The sequence below is a fragment of the Trachinotus anak genome, unplaced genomic scaffold (genome assembly GCF_046630095.1).
Source record: "Trachinotus anak isolate AG129_WGS33_773 ecotype Australia unplaced genomic scaffold, CSIRO_AGI_Tana_v1 ptg000023l, whole genome shotgun sequence".
NCBI lineage: Eukaryota > Metazoa > Chordata > Actinopteri > Carangiformes > Carangidae > Trachinotus > Trachinotus anak.
In genome coordinates, this window is record NW_027273874.1 from 3,660,246 (window position 1) to 3,681,051 (window position 20,806).

Genomic DNA, 20,806 nt, shown 5'->3' on the forward strand with positions numbered 1-20,806 from the left:
TTACTGATCAATTGAGCAGGTAATCAATTAGTCAGAAAAAATGTGATTTTTTTCCCTTATGGGATTTATTAGTGCTTTTTGACTTTATTTTTGCCCCAAAACAAGCAAAAAAACCCTAAAAAAGCAGTAGTAGTAGTGTAAAGCATAAAGTGGAACCCAGAGCGCTTTGCTAAAAATAAAATAAAACATGACCAGAAACAAATGTTTGATTGAGGAACTATTTTAGGTCTCGGGCTGATTCTCATGGTTTGGCCACTTTGTTCCAATAAAAGAAAATCTTTAAGCTACAACGAATAACAATTACAATAATAGTGCTTCCAACATAGTGTATAAAGCCCTTTTCTATTCCAACATGGCTCAAACTGAAACCTTCTCTGTAAGACTTTAGAAGATAAATGCTGCACATTAGCATTTATGGTCTAAATATGTACATAATCCAACATTTTATACACATGCATCCTACATTTTATCCACAACCTTTATCATTTTACACATCAGTCATGTACATTCAGGTCATGTGACCACTGAATATAAGAAAAAATAATGTAATGGTTTATTTGTATCAGACAAAAGAACACAGACCAAGAGACACTTTTCAGATTATGAGTTTATAATATAGTGTACCGTTTTAGCACAATAACATTTCATTCAATACTGCAGAAAATTACATGTGATTTTGTACACACCCCTTCAATGTCACATATCAATGTATATTGGAACAGGAATGTATTACTGTGAGCTTTTACAAAATTAAAATGTATAGCGAACCTTTTTCTCCAGTTCTTGATGGACAAAAGTGCCATCTATTGATCAGTGTGAGAAATGCCCTTAATGAACTAATTTGGGATGACTTGGGCTGGACCAATTTTTTCAATTTTCAAAATCAACAAAAACCTGTGTGTAAACATTCCTAACTTGAAATGAGACTATCCGGTTAATGCAGTTAATAATAGATTGAAATGTTAAAGCTTTTAACATTTCAACTTCTCCTGTAGTCAAGTCTTCTCCAGACTGTGGTAGAAGCCAGTGTCTCTACGGTGCTGTTGGATTGGCATGTTTCTCCTGGTGCTGCTGACTTTTCCCAGGTTGATCTCCACCAGCACCATGCCTGGATTATCGCCTCCACAGTCACCCAACACCTCACCCCAGGGATCCACCACCAGGGCGTGGCCGTACGACGAGCGCTTCTCGTGGTGCCGACCAACCTGTGCTGCCGCCACCACGAAGCACTGGGTCTCAATTGCCCGTGCACGGAGTAACACCTGGGAATAAATACATTTGAGGCATATATTTATTGAATTCTTGCTTCAGTTTGCTTAAACGTATCTTATAGAAATTCTGGCTGTCTTATAATGACTCATCCCACCTCCCAGTGAGCGGCTCCTGTTGCTACAGTGAAGGCTGATGGGTATGTCAGGATCTCAGCCCCATGTCTCTGCAGAGCGAGCGATAACTCAGGGAATCTCAGATCATAGCAGATGCCCAAACCAATCTATGAAAACATATGAACAGATCTTAATGTTAAGCTACAGTTAGGAAGTCCAAAGTAGATGCAAAACATGTCTAGAACTTTTCTCAATAAAATTCCGACCATTTTGCAATAAGGATTCAAAGCTGAAAAAATAACATTTTATTTTCCTCAACTGTTGAAGATTTCTGCGACATTGGGTTTCTCAAAGGTAACATGCAACACAAAGACCTCATGTGCATTTACAGGTCTGTTAGGTGATGGTTATTATCTCATAAAATGACACCTTGCCGATGGGAGTTTGGACTGGAGACACAAGGGAAGGTCCAGGGATGGTGAAGGCACTTTCTTTGAGGGATACGCCTTTCTCTGGCAGTTCCACATCAAACAAATGGGACTTCCTGTAGACCGAAACAATCTCACCTAGGGGGTGTAACAACACTGTGTCAGTAATGCACGTGTATATTTTTGTGTACCATAAGGAATCACTGAGTGGAAAACATAGATTGAAGAAAGTGGAGAGAGATTGTTAAGTGCAAAGTACCTTTATCATTAATTATGATATGACTGTTGTAGATTCGTCTGTCTGTCTCCCATTCATGTCCTCGTTCGTGAAATCCTCCGAGGGACAGCCACACCTGCAACTTCCTGGAAGAAGGAGAGTCCTTAACAAGAGCAAATTCTTCTCACTTGACACATATGGCAAGGTAACTAGATTTTACTTCATTATAAAGAACTGACTGTAAGAGCAGGAAACTTCAGTTTTCAGTTATCCTGTAAATGTGGCTGCATGGTGACAGATTGGTAATTTAAATGTGTGAAATACTTATTGAACACAAGACAATTGTTTAAAAAAGTAAAGGTCTGAAGCTTTTTATCTGTTGTACACGAATATACTTTATTTTCTAAAGATTACATTTTTTTTTTTTAATTAAAAAGCTCTCAATAAAAAATAAGAGCCTTGTAAGACTAGTTCATCCAGCATTTAGCTTGCAGTCATACTGAACATATCTTCCAGCAGAGAAAGCAGGGCTGAATAAACAGGTAGCAAAACGCAGTGGGTGGCCAAGTCCTCTGATTGTAATATTATGGCTCAGGAAACACACATTTTAAAAACTTCAGAAACATACACTGACGCATATGACAGCTATAAACCTACCAATGCTGTCACAGATTGTTATATCATTGACATGCATGTCCACTAGCACTTGCCATTACATCAACTTTTACAAAATCCTAAAATGTCTCAGTAAATAATAGTTTGTCTACCTGGCTAGCTGAGTGTATCGTGAGATTGTGTCTCCTGTCAGGCTCTCGGACAGTGACAGCGTCTCCTCTCGGCTGGATCCAATGTAGTCAAAGCCCTCAGGCAGGAAGACCATGCAGGCCCCTTGACCCGTGGCGTCCTCCACCAGCTGTTTACAGGCAGAGAAGTTGGCCTCTTTGTCCGGGGTGGCCGTTACCTGACAGACTGCAGCCACTGAGTGAGGTACAGTGGACATGCTGCACAGAGAAGAAGTTATTATATAGAGCACTGTTGAGCATTAACTGCACTAGTCTTCCTGTTACATATTTACTGTATAAGATTGTTTTGCTTTGTATCCATGGTGATCTTATGAGGACATTTAAGTCAGCCTCATTTCAATGTAACATCTGGAACAAAAACACAACCACAACTTTAGTGTCAATGAACTGTTTCCATCTCAGCGGTTTGTGTTTGCAGATATTAACTCCACAGTACAAAATCATTTAAATATCGCAATACAAATGTGGATTTTTATCATAGATTCCTTGTTAGAAGGGCTAGCTAATAGTCAAAACAGTATATTCCCTTGTTAGAATAAAAAACATACCTGTTTTGCAGCCTGATCCTGTGTCTCCAAGCTGATGATCCCAAAATGCACCTGACCGTGAACATTGATCTGAGGAAACCCGCACAGCTCGTCACCTCTCCTGTTTAGTCCATGTTAGTATCATATTAACGCTTGGGTCAGTGTTCAGTTCAGTCCTCTGCAACAGGAAGGCTTAGGCTACATTCTCCTTCTCTACTGTTCAGTGGCTAGAAACCAGCATTAAGGCACACCACCGCCACCTTCTGGGGACTATTTATGTCTGTGTTGTTAATAAGGTGCATTTTCCAAAATAACTATCAACAGAACAGGGAAAATTATGAATGGGACCAACACAGACTAATAAAAACATCCTTTCTGGCTTTACAGCTGATAAGATTGCAGAATGGTTTGGATATACTGTTTTGCAATTTATTTTTGAAAATTTTCAATATAGGTTTTCTGTTATAAAATTTACTTTTTTACATATTGATTTTACCAATATGACAAAAACATTACAAAAACAAAGCAACCCGTCTCTGAATAGTAATAAAGATGAATGAATGAGCTGCCAGTTGACTGTGTGCTCCTATGACATCCATTACAATCCAATCCAACAGCCCTGCACCGATGAATGAAAGGTGTTTCTGAGATATTAGCAACTGGTGGACAAAACAGGTTTCAACTCTCTCTTGGTGCTAATACTTTTATGTATGTGTATTTTTTTTAAAAGTCTGCATATATTTTACAGACCCACTTTGGCTGTGTAATGCTTTGTCACCTGAACTTGAAGAATTAGACGGTTACAGTCATTATACCAAAACACACTGTGTCAGAATGATCAAAACAGCTGTTTAGACGCACATCTTTGCGTTTAACATCCTACAACTGCTCCAAGAGATTTAATGCTGCTTGTTCAGGAATGAGAATATGGGATGTCATTGGTTGTTTCATTTTCCTGGGTGCCAGAACACGCAGGAGATGGAGAAAATTCTCTTGCAAATTTTACAGGTGATCTGAAGGTTTTGTTGGGAAAACATGAGAGAAATTAGACAGTGAGTTTCTTTGCAAGTAACTATTAAAAAGAAAAGGTTATGTAATGCCTATGAGGAATGATTAAGAAGACTATTTGAAAATCACAAGCAAGTTTGCCAGTATAATGATCCAGAAACAGTTCAGCATGACTGTTTTTGTCGTGGTAAATACAGCAGAGAAAGGCATCAGTCATGGAATTAATAGATCTGGGACCAAATTATTTTTCCTTTCAGACTTTATGCATCTGAAAACTGTTTGCATCTTATTTTTAAGACTGTTTTAAGTCAATTGTGCCGCTGCTCTACCAGCAACCTAAAATATGGAATAAAAAAAAATACTGACTGTCCCACAATTTGAAGGAAAAAAGGAAAAAAGGAAGAAAATACAAGTTGGACTCTATTTGCACACAGGCGGTCGCATAAACCAGCTCTACACATGCGCCTTGGGTCCTCCTCCGCAACACCCTTCCAAGATGGCAGCCAACAGCAGCAGCAGCACGGCTAGCAAGTCCAGCAGTAGCGCCGGGGGAAAACAGTCCGGCCCTTCAGCCGAACAGGTACCCTCACCTCCACATCGGTCTGCCTATGTCGTAACAGTAATAGCCGTCGTTGTTCAGCCGTGTCAGGTGAAGCTAAAGCCGCTAACCTGGCTCCCAGCTCGGCCAAGCTAACGTTAGCTTCCCCATCGCCATCACCCGGCTGCCGTTCTGCTTTCTCACCACAAAACGTTGCACCGGAGTGAAACCCCGAATATTATTTGCATTTATTAAGAGTTTATCGTGGGTTTGTGTGTCTGACGTACACTTAAATACGGTTCAGGCGCATTTTAATTAGCATGTGCCTTTAATGGGATGGTGTGGTTTGGTGAATGGGAGTGGGAGAGGCTATTTTTATCACTGGAGACCACCAGCCCTGTTGTACCAACATAGAGGAACAGAGGTCTTAACCTGGAGAAATGATTCAGATCCTTTTCTTAAGTTAAAGTAGTGATAACAAGAATGTAATACTCTGTTACAGCAGTCCTGCCATCGAAATGCTTTGTAAATATGCAGAACTGTTACCCATAAAAGACAGTGGTGGAAAGTAACTAATTAGACTCTTTGTGTGAGCAACAGACAGTAAACCAAACATAACATTTACACTGACATAAATTAAAGCAAAGCAAAATCCTAACACTTTACAAGCCAGAACTGGTGAATATTCAGTATTTTTGCTCTTATAGTAATGTTGGGATGACTTAAATGAGTTATCACTATTAAAATTAACAATAAAACATTTCTCAACCAACTAATTGATTTATTTACAAACTAATTGAGTAGGGTATCAAAAGTAGAGCTGCAACAATTATTTGATAAATCATTAGTTCATTTCCAACTATTTTGATAATTGATTAAATAAATAATTTTTCAGGCAAATGCTCCAAAAAATCCAAATGGTTTTGGACTGAGTGTTGGACAAAACAGGATATTTAATGACATCACCAGATGCTGTAGGATATTTTGAAAGGTATTTATAACTGTTTTGATATTGTCTAGGCTAACCAATCAACAGAACAATCAATAACGAAATAATCATTAGTTGCAGCCCACTGCAATGCTGATAAAAAACAAAGATTAATGTGCTGTGTGAAACAAAACTGTGTTGCTGATTGTGTGTTTTTGCATGACAGGTGGTGGCAACATTTCAGAGGATGCGGCAGGAACAGCGCAGTATGGCTTCTAAAGCTGCTGAGTTGGAGATGGAGATCAACGAGCACAGGTTGGTGGCTGATGTTGGTAGCTGCATTTAAATTTTTGCATCTTTCTTTTAATAGCTGTTAAAAACAGTATGCTACTGACTGCTATAGTGCAGAAATGTGAAAGTACACTGGTAACATGCATGTATCCCACTTTCTGAGTATTATAACAGTCAAGAAAAATCTCCAGTTGAGTTCTAAGTTACAGTTTTCAGACCAGAAAACTGGGTTGTGAGTGTATCTTGTCTCAGAGGAATAATTTTTAGTTACTAATGTGTCTGTTTTTTCCACTCAGCTTAGTAATTGACACGCTGAAGGATGTGGATCCTTCGAGGAAATGCTTTCGTCTAGTAGGAGGAGTGTTGGTGGAGAGAACAGTAAAAGAAGTTCTACCAGCCTTGGAAAACAACAAAGAACAGGTGATGGATGAGAAAAGTAAAATAAATGTATTAGCAAACCTGCTTTTTGTGGTGTTCAATTGTTCAATTTAAAAAGGTAACTGAGATTAATAACAGGAGCACAACAGTTTCACAGTATTTCAATTTAAAGTACATACTTGTAAAGTCAACACTTTGCTCTAATAGCTGTATACGTGTAGCCTTTCAATCTGCTAATAACAAGCACCTTATTTCAGTATGTATTAATTTAAAACATACAAATGTCATAAGTCAGGAGACAATTTCAGACAAGAAGACCTCACTCTCTCCCCTTCTGTCCCCACAGATCTCCAAAATAATCGAGTCCATCAACACACAGATGCAGGTGAAAGGACGGGAGCTCACAGAGTACAGGGAGCGCTACAACATTCGGTTGGTGGGAGAGGGCGAAGGAGAGGCACAAGGCCAGTCAGCAGCATCCTCCAGGGACAGCGAAGGAGGCGGGCCCAAAAGCGGTGCTGGTGTTTTAGTGTCATAATTTATGATAACGTAGGGCGACAGGAGGGCCTTATGATTTCCACAGTACAGAAAACACAGTTGGAGTCACAAAATCTAAGTTCAAAAACTGACCCCTTTACAGGAAAGCTTTGGATTTGGAGATCAAATCCAAAGTGGGAATTTCTGCTAAACATAATGCACATGACACTGAAGTAATTAGGAACAGACATTTTCAAAGTGTACATAGTGCTCTACTTACCTATGTCCAGTGTGAATGCTAGTGTGTGTAAAAATTCAAGTTGTTTGTCTTATATTTGCCTTTTTCTTGTGGTTTAAATTTAACAATTAAATTCTGCCTTTTAGTCTTACTCTCATTTATACATGAATGAGTTCATATTATTTTACAGTCTCAGATTACAATATTTTTCCCCATGTAAGATTATCACCAGGAGGCTGGATTGGAAGTTAAAAGTTTAAAAAAAACATTTCAAACACCTAGAACATACAAGATAAACTAGATCACATTGCATTTTGAGTAAACAAGCTTTTACGTTTTGTAAACTTAGGATTTTGGACTAACAACTTAAAAATGTGTAAAAATAAAAGCTGATTTCATAGGCCTCCAAAGTAGGTTGAAAGTCACCCTTGCCAAGGCAGAACAGGTCCTGGAAGGCATTTTGCCAACACATGTTATGAGCATGAACGAGAGATTATACTGTAAACATGTCACTATAGATCAAAATGAATCTGTCAGCTTTGTTCACCCTTCGTGACACATTTTATGTGCGACTCAGAACATTTTAAAGGCTGCTGGTTTGTATTTATACTACTGATGTGTTCAGTAGTTACTTAAGCTCAAAACTGTAACGTGACCAGTAAATGCTACAACACACCTGAATAATAAAGTCCAGTCATTGAAATCACAATAGAACTTGTTATATTCGTTTTGATCTCTTATACATGGTTCAGCTTGGAATGGTTAAATATTTAACAGTCTAAACTTAGGAAATGCCTCCGAGGACCTGATGAATACTGTCACACTGTTCTCGTAGTTGTAAGGGCAAAAATGTTTTTGTTAATGATCATCAAATAAAGAATGTCACAATTGTGCTTTGTTGTGTGGTGTCTTCATTTCATGTTATACCCTTAAGATATAGCTACTGTTTACACCATAGCATCACCTGTGTAACCTTTTTCAGGAAGTGAAACCCATTAAAGCAGCAATGCATGCATGTGTGTGATACATTTCATATTTTGATTATATAAATGGTACCATGTGACCAGAGGACTGCAAGCAGTACTGCAGTCAAGTACAGCAAAAAATAACAATCATTTTTGTAAATTATGGGGGAGGGCTCTCCTTCCTTCCCAACAGAGGGAAGGTAAAGTATCTGTCGTTCATTGTACCACTCAGGTCAATCAATTAATAGGTAGTACCAGATTATGTTTGACAGCCTTTCTGTTTTTATCTCTTCCCTGTGATGGGAATGTGTGTTTATAGGACTTTTCTTGAATGCCCCTCCAAATTTGGTTCTATTAAGTTTTTCTTAGGCTCAAATTTATACCAAAGGTGAACATAGAAACTAAAAAAAAAAACATCTGGACTGGAAGATGAAAACTGGAAACATGGGTGTTATAAGGGTTTCATGATACTGGAGCAGGTGAGCTACGAAATGCAGCATAATCTGCTACTTAGATTCCTCCTGGTTGAAAGTGGGCCAGCTTCGTGAAACTGGAATTTCACCCAAAGATGGCTGGTGACTCATTAATCTCACCTCATGATACAGGTCATGATACAGTGATAGCAGGTTTATGCTGCTTTTAAACTCTGGTGGTGTAACCCTTTACATCTGCATGTTAGCAGGTAGAATCACCTAGGTAACTGTGTCATATAAATCAGATATGTAGGAACATCTTTACAGTGATGGCGGGAGAACACGTGAAGACAGAATGAATTACAACTGTGATGGTGCTGTTCCTGCTACCAAGCCTACTGACAGTTAAATGAAACAATCGAACAATTGAATTAAACAGTTAAATTGACAATTAAACTACATTTGATTTCAGCAAAATGAAATTAAAAACGATCGACGAGGATGGGATTCGAACCCACGCGTGCAGAGCACAATGGATTAGCAGTCCATCGCCTTAACCACTCGGCCACCTCGTCCTATGGACTCCGTTACCGTAGCTGACAGATTCTTATGTTAGACATAGATCACATTAATGTCAATACTTATTTTGTTTATGTTTGATACCCTCACCCTCATGTACACCGACTAAGAACTGAAAATGGCTGTTCATTTTCAATTCAGTCGGTTCTGATAATAGCTAGCCACCTAGCTGTGCTTCCGCCGGCGCCTTTACTTCAGGCATTACGGTTATTACACATCGATATGCGCCGCGGTCGCAGCAGCAGCAGCAGCAGCAGCAGAATGACGACAACTGTTGTGTTTTGATGGAGATCACAGTAACTCGATTCATTCGTCCTTTTTTTTTTTTTTTTTTTTTCTTAGCGCCGTCGAAAGCCGTATGAACATCTGGGGCAGCGTTGCCACTAACCAGCAAAATATGCCGTTGCATTTCCAGTCTTGCAGGCTGTAGTGTTAGCATCGTGGTAGCAATGTAGCTAACGTTAGCTGGGAAGCTTGGACGGACGTAGCCAGCCCTGAAGGAAACAGCTGCCTGCTCCGGTGTTTGGACCTGCTTTGTGTACAGTAAAAGGCCAGTTCTCAGTTTCTCTGGAATGCATCTCTCCAAGAAATGTTCCGCCTTCAAAGTGGTGCTGAGTGCTCTGCTGATAGTGGCGCTGCTGCAGCTCATTTACCTGTCCTTTCTGTCCAAGTTTCACGGTAAGCAGCAGCGGTACCGATACTCTGAGCTCTTTGGGAGCTCCGGAGTCAAGAAAAATGAGCACGCCGAGAAAAACACTCGGAAGGAGCGACTGAGGTACTCTCTGTCTACTGGTGGCATCTTCGACAACAGTGGTCAGTACCGGGTGTACAAGAACCTGATCAAAAGCGATTTCACCACAAATCAGAAACCAGGGTCCGACCCCAGCTCCAATGTCCTGGCTTTAGCCACACACACAACCATCAACAACCTGCATCATCTGGAATCTCTCCTGGAAAGGTGGCAGAACCCGCTCTCTGTGGCCATATTCGCACATGGGCAAGATGTCAAGTTTGCCACAGCTCTGGTCTATGCCCTCAGCTTCTTCTGCCCTAAGATCCAAGCCCTGGTGGACTTCCACTTGGTCTGCCTCTCAGGAGAGATGGCTAGTTTCCCTGACCAGGACCGAGAGCATTTTGCAGGCCTTGAGGACTGTGCCTCTGTGTTCTCCAGACTGGAGACCCACAGGGATAAATACAAGAACTATGCCATCAGCGGAAACATCTCCTACCCAAACAACCTTCTTCGTAACGTTGCCCGGGGTGGCACAGAGTCCTCCTACATCCTGGTCATTGACATTGACATGATGCCTAGTGCTGACCTGCACGAGCAGTTCCTGGCCATGATCACGAGCCGAGAGCCAGGGAGCGAAGAGGTTTTTGTGTTGCCTGCTTTCGAGATCCGACACGCCAGGAAGATGCCTGGCACCAAGACAGAGTTGGTTCAGCTCTACCAGGTAGGTGAGGTCCGGCCCTTTTATGAAGAGCTGTGTCCTCGCTGTCAGGCCCCCACCAACTACTCACAGTGGGTTAACAGCCACGTTAGAGGGACTGGCACTCTGGAAGTTGCCTACACGCTCACCTGGACGGACCCCTGGGAGCCTTTCTATATTGGGCCCCGCACTGTGCCCCTCTATGATGAGAACTTCAAGCAATATGGCTTCAATCGCATCAGCCAGGTCAGTAATTTGAAAAAGAAACCCCATCTTAAGGCTCACTTTATAGCTGCTGAAGCTGATGAAGATCATGATATGCAGTTAAACGTTCTAGAAATAGTATAACATAACATAAAATTGCTCTTCTTTTTAAAATTTGATATGTCCAGAGACTCTATCACAACCCTGTCCTGAACAACTGGCCTTAATGTAAAATTAGAATCAGATGTACATTTTCTGTTGTTCTTGAGCTGTACAGTAATAGATTATTTCCAGTAGTTTGGAAATAAACTGTGTAACACGGTCTTTTGAAATGTGAGATCGGGCTGGGGTTGGTGAATCTATATATTTTTGTAACTGTCAACATCCCATGAAAAGACCCAAACCAACCAAATGTCAATGTCTCAGTGGGTTCGGACAATAAGAAAAGTTGCCAACAACAAAAATGTAGAATGTTTCCAGTGTTATCCTTTTAAATCTCTTCATTTACCGAACCAAACTGAGTAATTTGGTACATTTCCACGTCTTATGAGCCTCTGAAGGAGGAATCTCTTTTCCTCACTTCTCATCTTTCCTCCTTGTTGTCATCTTCCTTGTCACCTCCTTTCCCTCTCATCACTTCCTACTTCATGTCGGCCCGCTCACCCTCTCCTCTCATCTCCATCCAGGCCTGCGAGCTCCATGTGGCCGGATACAGGTTCTCGGTGCTGAGCTCTGCCTTCGTGGTTCACCGGGGCTTCAAGATCCAGGGGGAGTTCCATGCCAGGAAAGATGAGGAGAACAAACACAACCGGGTTCTGTTTCGCAGCTTCAAAGAGGGCCTGAAAACCAAATACCCATCCTCCACGAGACGATGCTGAGAAAAGATGAGGGCTCTTTATCCTGCCTGCATCAGTCTCTAGCAAAATCAGTCTTTTTCTGAAATGATGGACATATATTTTTCTTAGGTTAATCAAATTTCGTTTCCAGTCAGACTCTTTCAGCCCACAGCATCCTAGTTTTTCTATGGCTTCTTGTGATGATAGCACAGAAAGAGTTAAAGCTAATCCAACTCTTCAAGTCCTTCTGAAAATGAGCAGCAGGGAAATGTTCTGCAGGGATTTCTGAGAGCATCCTGCTTGTTGGTACTGAAAAGAAAATACTGGCAACTCATGAAATTGCTGTTTTTTGAATCAAATACATTAACATTTCAACCAGTCATTTAAAGATTAGATGGCATGAGATCTACTACAGATATATATAATTTCAAACTATACGAGGTACATCCTCGAGGTTCTATTTTAAAACCTGTCCAGATACAAAAATAGGTACAAACATGTCCGTGCAAGCCAGAGTGTCTGCATATTCAAAGAAACAGAAATTCTGTTTCTCGTGTAACATGAAGTTTGAGGTTTTACATTTGATGACAGCTGATCAAAGATTGCCTTTTTACAGTCAAAACTAATGTTAAGGTAATTTCAAAACAACAGTTTGTCCTTTTTAAAAGATAGAAAAAAAGTCTTTCTGTCCTAAAGACAGAACCATGAGGTTTCTTCTGTATGCAAATACGGTTTATAATGAAACAATGTGATTGGCTGTAAGGTAACAATCTCTCCATTTATGTATGGTTTTCGGCAATTTTGTCAGATTTGATAATAATGATGTGAAACAAAATGCCAATTCAGTCTGTTTATGACATTGGCTTTAATTACTTTAATTTTTAGACTAATGGGAAATCAAGTGCGACTCTTTGAAATTTGTGCCAATCAGTGATGTGCTCCGGCCACCAGATGGCAACAGGCACTTGAGTGTTAAGCCCTTGGTTGCTGTACATGTTTTAGCCTGAAGTGAGTGTTAGCAACGCCACAGCAGGACACAGGGATTACACAACACCAGTGTTGTTTGGTGCTCAGAGGGATGTGAATTCACTCTGCACCACAGCCGTCAGCACATTTCAGAAGTTTTCAGTACACTGTCAGTGCTTGTTCTTGCCTCAAACTGTCTGAGGTTATTACTCACACATCACAAGGACAACAAAGTACTGGGAAGGTTTGTATAGAGACACAACACTAGCATTTTGCCAACACTGTGAAAAACTACTGTATTATAACACTGAGGATCTGACACAGGTAGTCGATTAGATTATCTAAAGCTTGGGTTTTTTCCCTTTTAACAGAGTGTATGTGAGTGAGTGAGCTACATGTGGAAATGTAGCATGATTAGTGGGTACAAAGTAAAAAATTTAAATGCATAATCAAAATATAAACTGCAAACAAAAAAGAGCCTGTGTTGTTAAAAGGATTGCTGTGGAAATACTTATCAACGCCACTAGTAAACAAATAGCAAATTATATTAGATTCTGTAACCCACTAATACATACAAACAGTATTAAACATTGACTACCACTTTTCTCATGTCTGTTCAGTGAAAACATATATAAGCATCATACACAAAAGATGACGTTTGGTTACTTTTAAGTGTTAAATTGTTCTATAATTGTTGATTTTTGGAGAGTTTTAAATATTTTTTCCTTCTTCACTTGTAGTGTTAGTGATATATTTATTGTGAAAATGTTTTTCTTTAACAGGAATTGGTTGAATCATTTGTTGAATGACCCCAAGCAGGAAAAACCGTAGCACAAAATTGTGTGATTGTGAGAAAATGTATGTTTGGTATGGCACATTCAAGATTTTTGTTTCAGAGCTACTATGAAATAATTTTATTTGGTATTTTTTTGGAGTGAGATCAATTTCAACAAATTACCTTGTATGATGATGTGAAGTGGTGCTTTATTTCTCATGTGTCTTTTCCTTACTTGAAAATGCAGTTTTTGTATTTATTTTGTCTTTTGTGTTCATAGTATATAATGCCTGATTTGTATTGTTGGAATTTATATTAAACCTACTGGATGACTTTTATTTAACCCATAACTGTAACTCACTTTATTTTTATTATGCAAGATTGGTCAAAGATAAAGAACATCACCCTCAGTCATCAGAAGGCTCTTTGAGCACTTGGAAATGCACAAATCCAATCAATTAACTTCACCGAAGGGATTTGTAATGACAAATAATGTCAACAGTGTTTCCAGAAGTATCACTTAAATAGGAGGTAAAGAAGCTGAGGGCAGGGCAAGTACAGAAACATGACAAAAATGTTTCTAAAAGGCAATAATGCAGCAAATTTCTTTCATTTGAGCTGAAATTGTGTGTGACATTAGGTTGGGAGTAACTCATATATTTCCAATTTGTGTGTCATTCACTGTGAGAAAAGCTACAAGATATCAGTAGAAGTATCGTTCACTGAGCACTTGACACAGTTGACGTTAACCTGTGGTGTAACATGGCTTAAGATGAGGATTTAAAGTCATCCCTGCACCAATAGCATGTGATGGGTGATCACAGGGTCAGTCAGGCCAGCATCCAATTAAAAGCTCCTATTTAGTAATTAAGATCTGTATTAAAGTGGACTTTAAGAGTTCTCTCTTTGGAGCTCTCTCTATCTATGCCACCAGAGTTACTGTTACTATTCCTGAAGAACAATGGTTTTCATTACATCGCTGTATAACAAAAGCTGGTTTTAGAAAGTTAACATGGAAAACTAAAAACATTAATTCAATATCTGTTTGTGTAGCTTCAGTTACCCAAGTGTTGATCGGTGAGCTGGCCATCTGTTAAAGAAGTAGAGCACGTGTGACATTCGGCACTTGACTATTGTCAGAAGCACTGTGGCATTTCGTGGTTAAGCCTGCATTACCGAGCTCAATAATGAGCCAGGCACGCGAGTGCCAGTGGCACGCAACTCCAAACTTTTGGCTTTAGTTTGGCTTTCAATGGGATCACCCAATTATTGTCCACCTTATCAAGTCATGTACTTAGAAAATATAGGGACTTTTGCTTTCTGATCAATTTCTCAAACCTTTCTCTTCAAAGATGTGCACTTGCTAGGACTAATATGCATATCCTGAACTATATTTCACTGATTTTTTTTGAAAGAAGCCTCTAAAATTCTTTGTCTTGTATCGCTATCCATATTTTTTCCACCTCCTCTGAGCTACATGAAAACTTTTTTTTTAACATGGTTACTATTAACATGCTGTAAATAAATTGTTGGTATTCATTTGACAGAAAAAAATAATATTCTACAGAGACATAAAGTTTTGTCTATTCATGGGGTTCATTTTCTTCTTCCCCTCTCCCCCTGCCCTGGGTGTTAATAATGTGGCAGAAGGTGCAGAAATGTGAGGAGGGGGGTGGCTTCTGTGGATCAGGAAAGGCAGGTTTGGTGAGGTAAAGTGGGGTTTATCTCGACAGCTTTGGGGAGTGAAGGCTTATCTGGGTCAGAGAGCTTTACGACATAAGCAATTAGGGCTCCCCTCTCTTGTGTACGCTAGCAGGAGGGAGGCCTCCCGCCATCTAGATTAGCCGCCCTGCTAAGGCCAGGAGAGCTCCATGGCTTCTGGACAGTGGAGGCAACCAGCTGGAGGGCGAGATGAGCAGGCGGTGGGGGGTTCCTCGAGAGGAGGGGGAAGAAAGGGTGAGGGCGATGAGAGCAAGGGGTCAACATACAGGCATTGCAGACATACAGGCCCTTCTGTATGGGTCAACGAATGGGTGAGAAATGAAGGAATCAATGACCCATACTCATGGAGGGAAATTGCAAAATGAAACGTGGGTGCAAATGAATTGATTGTTTGTCCACTGTAGCATGTTTAACAGCAGTTTGAAGAGAAAAGGACTATAGAGGATGTTTATGTCACGCAGCTTAACATCAGTGATTTCTTCTAATGAGCCACTTGACTGGAAGGATTTACAAGTGATTAGGCCAAATGGTTTAGAGATGTGGTTGAAAAGATCTTTACATCGACTGAATGAATGATTTGTTAAGTGAAGTGTTTTGGGGGAAACCTAAAATATATTGTTACAGAAAACTGACATGAATAGATTACTCTTACACTGTATATTTTACACACTGGGGCAGTATCTGCAGTGTGGAAAATACTTGCACAGTGTCAGCAATTCTCTCACAAATGTCTGTTGCCAAAAATAAAAATAGGCCTGAGTGCCACGAGGGTTAGACATAATACATAGTTTTAAAAAAATCTATATTTTTTTAGCTTATCCCTACATTTTCTGATAAAGTAATGCATATCCATCCATGTAGGTTGAACTGAATTTTGTTACAAACTTAATTGAAGTCTGGTGTTAGGTAAGGTTGGCAACATTATGAAAAATCTAGAGCTGTAAACTAACAATTATCTTCATAACCGGTTAATGTCTTGATTATTTTATTGATTATAAATAAATTGTTTGCTCACATTTCGTAGATCAGAAGATAAAGGCGTCATCTACAGCATCTTATTTTACTGACCGAGGATAGCTGGTTAGCGTGCTAACATCAGTAGAAAAAAAGATGTTAGCATTGTCAACGTTGGCATTGCTTTCCAGTGCTGGAGACAGCTCGTGATAAATAAAGGAATGAAGTCCAAGGCTTAACTCAGAACATGTCTTATAGACTGGTAAGTAAACAGCCGTTAATACTAACGTTGACTATGTAGCCATAGCAAAAACAGACACATAGCACCTTTAAAAACGATTTAAACGACTGATTATCAAAATTGTTGCCAATTAATTTAGTCAGTCAGCTAATCAAATCACCTACTAATCCTTTCAGCATGAAGCTTTTAACATTATATCTAACATATCACCCCCAGTGTTCTACAATGTTCTGTTCTAGTAACGCACTCCACCTTGATTTCTTCCTGTGTAACCTCCCTTCTTCATATATGTGGTGTGCACTCTTTTGTATGTTAATTACATGCAGGTGTGTCAGCCGGGAACACGGACGTTTTTTTGTTGAGACAATCACGACAACAGATTGTAACCACACGCTGAGCGTGTCTCTCTTTGAGTTGCAGGCATCCGTTTCACTTAAACAAGTGAAGGCTTAGCTGCCATCAATGACTGCTTTAGGAGTTTACCTGTCTGCTTACTGGAAAAAGCCTCTCAAGCAAAGGTCACGCATATCACTCTGCCTGTAAATCTGGTGTTCCTGGACGCCCAGGCTGCCTGCAGTTTAAATGTATCCTGCTAAAGGACAGAAGTAATGAGACATGACACTGCCCGGGGGGAAAGAAAAGGAGGCCTAACAGATATAGGTAATCCTTCTCACCAAGCTAACGCCTCTTAGCCTCCCACCCCTGCTGTCACATGAACCCAGTGGGAGAAAAGACAAAAGACATACACAAGCAGACAAAAATACACACACAGGTGAGTAATCATTAAAATTCACCACGCTTACATATATAAGCCATTTCATGCTGTACTGAAAGAAACTGAAAAATACATACTATATTTACACAGTATGCACCACAAAGTGAAACCCTGAAACATATGTTCTTGACCAGTCACGCCCACATGCGCACACACACACTTACAGTGGGCGCCATAGCCACAGTGAGTTAATTCTGCTTCGATCGATTCCCTAATACAAGGCTCATACATCACGATCATTCAGTAACAGATGATGGAAGCTATGATACAATTACCCTAATGTTTGCACAACACAAACCGGGTGTATGCCAACATTGTCACAAAGATTACCATAAGGATTTCAGTGATACTATCATGCTCTACGATTGCTGCACTAGAAAACAAATAAAAGACTGGCTGTCTTTATTCTGTGTAGTGATTTAAAACGTCTATCAAAAGTACTACAAAAGATTAAAGTTAACCGAGTTTAGTAAAAGAAGCAACTGTTTTGGCATCAATAAACCTGGCCGAACACTTGCTCCAGTTAATATACTTAATAAAGCAGTTGTAGTACAGGAGATTAAGTGGGATTTATATGACAGATTAAACTTTAGTTGAGCTGTCAGCCAGTGTACCAAAGGATCTCACCACACGACTTTAAACAAAATCAATATAAGCCAGTAGTGAGGGTGACCGTATTTGTTTTCACTATTTTTTTGTCATCATGATGTCAGAATTGTCACTGGATGTTTACTGGAACAACTGCCTCAATATTAAGTTGGGTGTGGACTGAACCAGAAGAGTACAAATATGTGATGGTAATTCTAATGTGAATCACAACATTCACATTTTCTTAGTTTGTTGAAAGTTTGAGTTTTAAACACGATATTGTGGCTCATAAATGCAACATACTGCAATGAGCAGTCTCTGCTCTGCTTTGCACTGCAACATAGAAGTGCAAATCATGCAGTAACTACGTTGTATTACATTTAGTGGAGGATGAGTTTCAACAGAGCAGATGCTATACAGTCCTGTCAAGTCCTGAAATAATCAACACAAACATATTGCTCATATTGACAGGAATAATAAACCTATGTTATGCTCTAGTGGATTTGTTTTACTTTGCATTATAACATCCTGTTTTCAAAAATGTTTCATTAGCATTAGACTAATTCTATGCTAAACTGCTTTGCTTGTTCAGTCTACCTCTGCCTAAAATACTTACGAGCATCCTTAGGCTAGTGGCATTTATAGAACAACTGCCAGGCATTGACAACACTGAGGACAAACTGTTACTCATTAAATCCATCATTTCAGTGTGTGAGCATCAGCCCAGTATTCAGCAAGTCAAATTTCTGAATCTTGTTAAGTGTGAGGATAAACTGAAGACATTTGGCAAAAAATAAAAATATAGGTTGTATTAAACGTTTCAGACTATACCCAATAAACAACAAAAACTTCACTATTAACAATTATTTTCTTAAGTACCACCAAAGTGCAGTCATGCATCTGATGTCCAGCTGCCTGACCACAGTGTGTTCATGTTTTGGTCCATGTGAAAGACATGTTGACAGTTGTCACAATAAACAAGGGGCACAGTCCATATGTCCATCCCCCATGTTTTCAGACATGAGGTTATAGAAAACATTACACAAATGACCATCACAGGGCCCCCCCCACACACACACACACACACACACACCCCCACACCCCTATCCTAGCAGAAAGGTCACCAACAGAACGCACTTAGTGTCCTGGCGTGTCCTGTTGCTTTTCATGAATCCCATTCCTCATAATTACAAAGCAGCGCAACATATAAGGTGCACAATCTGGGGGCTTGTTTTGTGTGACCAGTAGTCAAAAACTACAAAGATATTCATTTTTCTGTGATGTATGACAAAGAAAATGATCAAATCCTGACATTTGAGAAGCTAGAAGAAAAGAATATTCGGCATTTTTTGTTTAAAAATGTACTAAAACAATTATTTGATTCAACTATTAATTCTCTGTTAATCAACTAATCAATTAATCAACTAATAACTGCTGCTCTATTGATCTTCCTAAGCTCCTCATACACATGTTTTTGGAAATGCAGAAATTAAACTTGACATGGCACAACTGCACTTGTGTGCTTATTATACAAGTTGAGTGCAAGTTCAGGTACAGAACAGGAAACTAGAACGAAGTGTGTAAAGCCTCAACGGGGTGAAAGCTTGTGGTCATGAGGTTCAAAGCCAGGATTTCCAGATGAGGAACTTGTAGTAAATGAACTTTATCATTTTTCACCCTGCCCTGACAAAGGAAAGTGTTGTTTTGGATGCATTATGCTCCAAATCCCTACACACACTTTTTAGACAAGACACACCTCTCCAACACCCCATTTTGCACTGGGGGGTTTATTAAAAAGATATATATAATTGTGACATGCCCTTATCTTACAACACCGTGTTCCCACCTTCCCCAATGGTTACCCCTCTGTAAGACAAATGATTGTTCCACTGCTTTTTCCCGCCTGACATCTGAGCATTCTTTCTGTTGAGGCCTTGACAGCATCAGCAGACACAGAGGGTGAGGATGGGCTGGCCTGGCCCAGGCCAACCAGAGAGGATCAGGGGGAGGTAAGTCACCAAAGCAGGAATTAATGAGCATTATAGTATTAGGTAAGAATAAGTCCCACCTTAAATCCCTCAGGATTCCTAAACAACTCCAGTAACACCTGTTACATATGATGATGGAGGAAACAGAGGAAGAGGAGGGTTTTTTTTATGACAAAGCAAGGCAAAGGGTTTGATAAGAAAATTAACCAAGATTTAAGTGAAACAATTTTGTCTACTTCTCTTCCAGAGAATATTAATCATGTATTTTACTTCTTTCTTACAAAGTTTGTAGTCAGAGCTGTCTATTGTCTATTGTACAAGCTTCTGTAGTTATGCTGTTTAATCTCAGAAAGTCAGTTTAAATTAAAATTTTAATGACTAAATGTGCCCATAACAGCAGTTAATACCAATAAAAGTACTGATAATACTTACTTAATACGTGGTGGCTACTGAACCCTACAAAACTCATTGAAATGATCTAATCTTTATTACTTTTTATCCAGTACAATGTGTCAGCTTGATGTTTACTTTAAACTACTTAAAGATTCACTCAGTCACTTGGGGCTAATTATTAAAACAGTTCACAACAAAATCATCATCTGGTTCTTTCAAAAAACTTGATCAGTCCAAACACCAATTTTGAAACTGCTTGTGTTTAAACTCAGCTTGTCACGTCACCGTCCGTGTCACCCATACGGTCGCTTCAAGGCATTCAAAGCTCTGTCACCACAATCAGCAAAACAAGAAAACAAATTCTCCAGTGCAAGCAGTGATTTGCTGGGGCTATTTTTTAAAGGCTTAAATTAGAGTTTGCCAGCTAACCGTGAGCTTGTGGTAAGCTGATCCCTCAAACAGCGAACATGATACTGTCTGGGGGCGGTTCATTACACTGGAGGGAACAATAACCCAATCCATCAGTGAACGATACCTGGAAAGAACATCTCATTACACAAATAATCTCCAGACAGCTTTTCACCTCACACCTTAAAGTGTAAAGAAGCTTGTTGCTCTTACTAACGTATTAATTCAAGAAGGGATTCCCCCTTGACACGCTATGATGTTATGAAACGGGGCACAGTGACACAGCTCTACAAAAGAACAGAGCATTTAGTCACACTGACTTTGGATTAATGGTACTTCTTCTGAAATTTCATTTATTAATCAGAACTTTTAATTTCTAAGATTTCATTAAAGAAATCTAGAAATCGGGGG

The 20,806-nt window shown here is 39.6% G+C and overlaps 4 protein-coding genes and 1 non-coding gene across 8 annotated transcripts in view; 2 read left to right on the forward strand and 3 right to left on the reverse strand.

Moving 5' to 3' along the window:
- clcn3 (chloride channel 3) overlaps positions 1-20,806 on the reverse strand; it is a 68,341-nt gene that overhangs the window by 37,002 nt on the left and 10,533 nt on the right. The gene's annotated exons all lie outside the window — the stretch shown is intronic.
- On the reverse strand, positions 755-4,504 carry nit1 (nitrilase 1). Its single transcript, XM_071459043.1, has 6 exons — positions 3,322-4,504; positions 2,738-2,971; positions 2,013-2,116; positions 1,755-1,891; positions 1,367-1,492; positions 755-1,262 (listed from the first exon to the last, which is right to left on the reverse strand). Exons 1-6 carry the CDS (start codon positions 3,384-3,386, stop codon positions 996-998), a joined length of 933 nt encoding a protein of 310 aa, XP_071315144.1. The 5' UTR covers positions 3,387-4,504; the 3' UTR covers positions 755-995.
- On the forward strand, positions 4,731-8,051 carry pfdn2 (prefoldin subunit 2). Its single transcript, XM_071459046.1, has 4 exons — positions 4,731-4,888; positions 6,001-6,089; positions 6,362-6,485; positions 6,790-8,051. The coding sequence occupies exons 1-4, from the start codon at positions 4,805-4,807 to the stop codon at positions 6,979-6,981; spliced, it is 489 nt and encodes a 162-aa protein (XP_071315147.1). The 5' UTR covers positions 4,731-4,804; the 3' UTR covers positions 6,982-8,051.
- Positions 8,199-13,669, forward strand: b4gat1 (beta-1,4-glucuronyltransferase 1). Its single transcript, XM_071459034.1, has 2 exons — positions 8,199-10,791; positions 11,436-13,669. The coding sequence occupies exons 1-2, from the start codon at positions 9,688-9,690 to the stop codon at positions 11,625-11,627; spliced, it is 1,296 nt and encodes a 431-aa protein (XP_071315135.1). The 5' UTR covers positions 8,199-9,687; the 3' UTR covers positions 11,628-13,669.
- On the reverse strand, positions 9,030-9,111 carry trnas-gcu (transfer RNA serine (anticodon GCU)). Its single transcript has one exon. It is a non-coding gene; the product is annotated as a tRNA-Ser (tRNA).